This window comes from Arachis duranensis, chromosome 5 (assembly GCF_000817695.3).
Source record: "Arachis duranensis cultivar V14167 chromosome 5, aradu.V14167.gnm2.J7QH, whole genome shotgun sequence".
In the NCBI taxonomy this organism is placed as follows: Eukaryota; Viridiplantae; Streptophyta; class Magnoliopsida; order Fabales; family Fabaceae; genus Arachis; species Arachis duranensis.
Window position 1 is genome coordinate 29334757 of NC_029776.3, and position 5130 is coordinate 29339886.

Below are 5130 nucleotides of genomic sequence, written 5' to 3' on the forward strand. Positions count from 1 at the left end.
CTTCCCCGCTACAGTCGTCTCCTCCGTTGCTTGAAGCCTCCGCAAATCGTCTCGTGTCGTCAGTCATTCCTCCGTCGCGCAGCCGCTTCTCTATTCCACCGTCGTCGGTCCTGCCTTTGTCGTCGATCGTTCCTCAGTGTCAGCTCTGTTCTAATGCGCTCCAGCCCTTCTCTGCTTATTCAAAAGCTTTTTCGCGTCTTGTCATATCTCCAATTTGGCCGTCGTCTCCCCTCCTCCATCGTCATTCGTCCTCCGTCCATCTACTAATCATCCTCGGCTTTCTTGCTTCTTCTCCCTCAATCACTGCTCTGAAATCCTGAATCTCTGTTTGTTCATTATTATTTTTGTAAGTAATGTCTAACAGATCTTTGTTTTGAGTTTTCTTAGGTTTTTTTAATCAATATAATTTAGTTTGTTCGTTCATGATCAATGATTTAATTTCAAAATGAGTTTTATTACTCATGATGAGTAATGAACATTATTGAACTGTTCTTGTTATGAGTAATGATTTTCTTATGTTTTTCTGTTATGAGTAATTTATATAATTTTGTTTTACAGTATTTATGGAACTATTCTTGTTGTTCAAATGTTGTATTTTTTTATTGAATTATTCAGTGTTGTGTTTATTGTTGTTGCTGATTGTTGCTGTTTGTTCTTGATGCTTTCTGATTGTTGATGTTTGTTCACTGCTCTTTTTGTTCTTATTGTTCTTGATTGTTGCTATTTTTTTTACATTGCTATTTGTTACTATTTTTCATGCTATTTTTCCATTCTTATGCTTTGTGAAACTTAATGTTTTGTGCTGCTGCTTTTGTATTCTTATCATAGTTTTGAAAACTGAACCATATTAGTCAGATCAACCAGATTAACCGAAAATCGATCACTAGATCAGTTCGGTTAGTCTCATAAACCACCTGATAAAAAACCGATCAAAGAACCAGTGGTTAATCGGTGAACCGCCAAAACTGGCTAGTTTTTTAAAGGAATTTCGGTTCGGTGAACCCTCTTCAAACGACGTTGTTTTACATTCCTAAAAAAAAATTAAAAAAAAGAAAACCCTAAATTCCCAACGTACCCAAGTCCTACTCCTCTCCTCTCTGAAAATGAAGTGAAATTTTGAAATTGAAAGAACAAAGAATCCTAGCCCTCTAGCCCCCCAGACATTGCAGCCCCCACAGCCCCGCAGCCTCGCTTCGTTGTCGTTGTCGAACTCTTCTTTGCTGGGTATAGACATCGCGTGTGGAAGCTCCATCGCCATCGCAGGAGCTGTGTCGCCATCGTAAAAAGCTTTGTCACCGTCCTTAGAAGTTGTGTTGCTGTTGTAAGAAGCTCTCTTGCTGTCATGTGGAAGTTTTGTGGCCATCGTCGTCTCCTCTGTTCGAGCTTTCTCTCTCTTTGTTCACCGGTGCCACCGTTCCCTCTGTCGTCGCCATACTCCCCTTGAAGAGTGTTTTCAATCCATATATACGACAGCACAAAAAGCCTTACCTAGCCACCGCACCCATTCACTTGCCAACATCCACAAAGGTACCATACCTCTGTGACTCACTCACTCATCATAGAGATCATTTTCTTATGTATTTTTGCTAATTGTGCCTTTTTTTTTCCTTGTTTTGTTACTATATGTTTGATGTGACTGAAAATAACTTGTTAATCTTCTTGTTGTAACATGATTAGGTTGTTCTAATGATTAAATGCTCCTGTGATTAGTTCTATTTTGCACCTTTATCGATTCTAGTTTCATAAAATTCAAAAGTAAGTGATATTTTTGCATCGATGGCTGGGCCTATTTTTTAGAAACACATATTAAAGTCATCTGCATAAAGTCAATACGAAAATAATATTAAAGGTTCCAAAATCCAAACCATTTACATAGTAGAGTAGTATTTTCTTTTCCTTTGTTGTTGGGTTAAGCTTTTCTATTATTATTATTATTATTATTATTATTATTATTATTATTAATGAGTTGTGTCTTTGATTAATTGAAAACTTATTTGTTAATATTTTTTTTGATAATAGAACATTATATTTTTGTCATTATGTGCATTTTGGTTGTTTTTAGTTATGAATTTTGATATTTAAAATTATTTGTCAACTTCTAATATTAAATTATGAATAATTTATTTTGTGAAATTTTAAATTTTATTATGTTAAAAATTATTGAATTTATATATTTAAAATTATATATAAAATTTTTAAGAATTTTATTTAATATTTAATTAAACCGGTTGAACCCGGTCGAATCAGTAAACTATTAAACCAGTAATTTTATCAATTTATTGATTGGTCTGGTTTCTCGCAACCTTGATTCTTAAGCTTTGTGCAGCTTAATTTGTATTCTCTGTATTGTGTTTTGATTATTTAATTAAAAAATAGCTCCTAACAAAGATAAAAGAAATTTTGAGAATGCTGAATGAATAATCATTTTAGAGTGTGTGATCCAATAAAGTAGTTAAAAGTTCTTGAATATGCTTTTTTATCTTTTGATTTTGATGATTAATAATAAATTGAAAAAGTATAGTGAACCAAGAATGAATCTACAAACTATTGTCTTATTTGTTATTTTTAAATTGAAATTAGGAAGGTATTGATATCAATTAATTAAAAATTTGAAAATTAGGATTGCAACCCCTGGGAGTGTTTGCAACGTGAAGCAACAAGAGTCAGGCTACCTCCAATCCTCTATTACTTTCTCCGGTCATCAATAGTGTCCTCGAACTTGAGCTCTCATCGGAATGCCTGGCAGAGCGTTTGATATACTGTCGTCTTGTCATCGTGTCGTTCATTCTTCGCCACTGTTGTCTTCACCACCACACAGAACCCCCTTCCTGTGGAGCTGCCGCTGCTGCGTCGCGCAGTTAGTTGCACTACTCGAAATGCGTGCAGTAGTTCGCGTCTATACTGCCGCCGCGGCCTCCACCCCGATAATCCTCTGGATAGTGCCGGTGCCCTCTGCAACCAATCTTTGTCGCCGTAACGCGTACTTTGCAAGCGCAATTTTTTTCTCTAAAGGACCACTGCGGCACCCTCCCCTCGCGATCTGCATGCCGCCGTCTACTGCAGCGCATTTTTTGTATCTTGTTTCTACTTTCTTAATTCGATCAAATACACTTTTATTAAAAGACACATGCATAAAGAGACACATTTAGGAGATACAACCACAAAGACACTTTTAAAAAAAAAAGATACCACCATAAAAAAAAGACACCGATCCAATTAAAAATTTTCTATTAAAAAATGGTAAAATATTATTCTAAATTATAGTAAATTTGAGTAAATAAAGCATTTTTCTTTTATGGATTTTGAAATCCAATCTAACAAAAATTGGCAAGAGTTGGTAAAAAAAATTTTTTAGTTGCCTAAAGAAATTGTAATAATTTTTAATATTTGTCTTTGATATTTAAATATTTATTTAGTTTATATTTAGATGAGATTATAATCCTTTAAGTGATGTAATACTAACGCTAGCCCCAAATTTCTATTTTCCGTGCAAATTCAAAGTTCAAATCCTCTGTTGCTGAAGTGAAATCTCAAAGGCTCCCGTGCAAGCTTCGCCGTTGCCGAAGTCGTTCCCGTGAACCACCGTCGCTGAAGGTCTCCCATCGTCGTCGCTGATCCTCTCCCGTGGCTATCAAGTCTGATCTTCTCCCTACCTCAGAAAAATTCAAAGTACAAATCCTCTGACGCTTGAGGAATTATAGAAACATAGATGGCAGGAAAGCCCATTAATCAGGCTGTTGGAAAGAAAGCTCTTGATGTCTCTGTTGATTCAAGATTGCTGGTTCAAGAACGGAACCTGAAGGGTATAGTTATTGTTTCACTGGTTCCAAGAATGTTGCATCACAATCTCTATTGGTGTTTAACGTTTGTAGGCTGGTCCTTGATGGTGGCATGCAGGTGCAGTTTCCGGAAAGGGCAAGAAATATGGGGCTGGTGGTGGAAGAAAACCACTTGGTGATCTATCCAATGCAGGAAAGCCCATTAATCAGGCTGGTGGAAAGAAAGCTCTTCATGTCTCTGTTGATTCAAGAACGGAACCTGAAGGGTACTGTTATTGTTCCACTGGTTTCCAGAATGTTGTATCACAATCTCTATTGGTGTTTAACGTTTGTAGGCTAATCCTTGATGGTGGCATGCAGGTGCAGTTTCCGGGAAGGCGAAGAAATGTGGAAAGAAAGCCCTTGATGTCTCTATCAATGGACATTCTGAGAAATCTGTCACCGCTAGAAGGAAGGCCCTTTCTGACATTTCAAACTCCGTGGTTGAGCCGCCTCCTCTTGACTTTGATGTCTTTGAGGAACTAGGAATGCTTCACGATCATTCTAAGTGTCTGTCAAATTTTTCCCCTTTGAGTGAAGCTGAACTGCTTAGTGACGAGGTTTGATTTTGAAGCCTCATAATTTTTTCCCCTCTACCATATCGTGTTTATCGCTAACTATATATACTACCACCATTGCAGTCTGAAAGCCCTCATATAGAACTAGAAGAGGAGGAGGAGTATTACGGCCTACAGTCGGAGACTGAGCCGGAGATTTATATTAGGCGCTATCGGCCTCTTACTCCAATGAGTTCTCCAGAATGCCGCAAATTGTTGGATGAATTGGAAGCACTGTATTCTGAGCGTCCTGATGCACGACAGTGACAGGAGCAGGATTATGTTGCTAATGACAATTTATAGTGGTTTTACAGACTATGGTTATCAATAAACTACCGTTTTCATTCAGTGCTTATTTTTTATAGTGGTTTAAATTAAAGTTGCATCGGTGCATGCGTTGCTATGTGTTCTTTATTATTTCCCAAAACCAGTGTGTTGATTTGCGATTTTAATAGTAGATCAGATGTCAAGAGGCCTTTGGCTAGCTTTTCAAATCAATAAAGTTGATGAATGGAATGAGATCGATGCAGATAAATTATTGGCTACAGGGCAATTACTAGTATCTTAGCATGGGATAGGTAAAATTTTAAAGGTCAATTATATGGTATAGAGTTAAATTGATACAGATTTACAGACATTTTATTTTAGGCAATGAAAATTAGACACGTATTCAGTAGTTAGTTGAGCCGAAGCAATGATGTCAGAGGCGTTGCAGGGCTTGTCAGGTCAGTCTAACAAGTGCGACATTGAACCTT

At 37.0% G+C, this 5130-nt stretch overlaps 1 protein-coding gene across 4 annotated transcripts; it reads left to right on the top strand.

Annotated features, from left to right (window-relative positions):
- Positions 1-776: 776 nt before the first annotated feature.
- On the top strand, positions 777-4728 carry LOC107489014 (uncharacterized). 4 transcript variants are annotated; one of them, XM_052261347.1, is made up of 4 exons: positions 777-1527; positions 3898-4045; positions 4140-4378; positions 4460-4728. In XM_052261347.1, exons 2-4 carry the CDS (start codon positions 3925-3927, stop codon positions 4640-4642), a joined length of 543 nt encoding a protein of 180 aa, XP_052117307.1. In that variant the 5' UTR covers positions 777-1527; positions 3898-3924; the 3' UTR covers positions 4643-4728. The 4 variants fall into 4 exon arrangements, with proteins under 4 accessions (XP_052117307.1, XP_052117308.1, XP_015965282.1 ...); XM_052261348.1 differs by lacking the exon at positions 777-1527 and adding an exon at positions 3588-3733 and having other exon boundaries at positions 3990-4045; XM_016109795.3 differs by lacking the exon at positions 777-1527 and adding an exon at positions 3690-3803.
- The last annotated feature ends 402 nt before the right edge of the window (positions 4729-5130 follow it).

Bases quoted from the DNA above. Each gene is read 5' to 3' on its own strand.
- LOC107489014 (XM_052261347.1), top strand. From the start codon at position 3,925: ATGGGGCTGGTGGTGGAAGAAAACCACTTGGTGATCTATCCAATGCAG. The intron at 4,046-4,139 runs GTACTGTTATTG...GGTGGCATGCAG, and splicing joins TCAAGAACGGAACCTGAAGG to GTGCAGTTTCCGGGAAGGCG. The intron at 4,379-4,459 runs GTTTGATTTTGA...CCACCATTGCAG, and splicing joins CTGAACTGCTTAGTGACGAG to TCTGAAAGCCCTCATATAGA.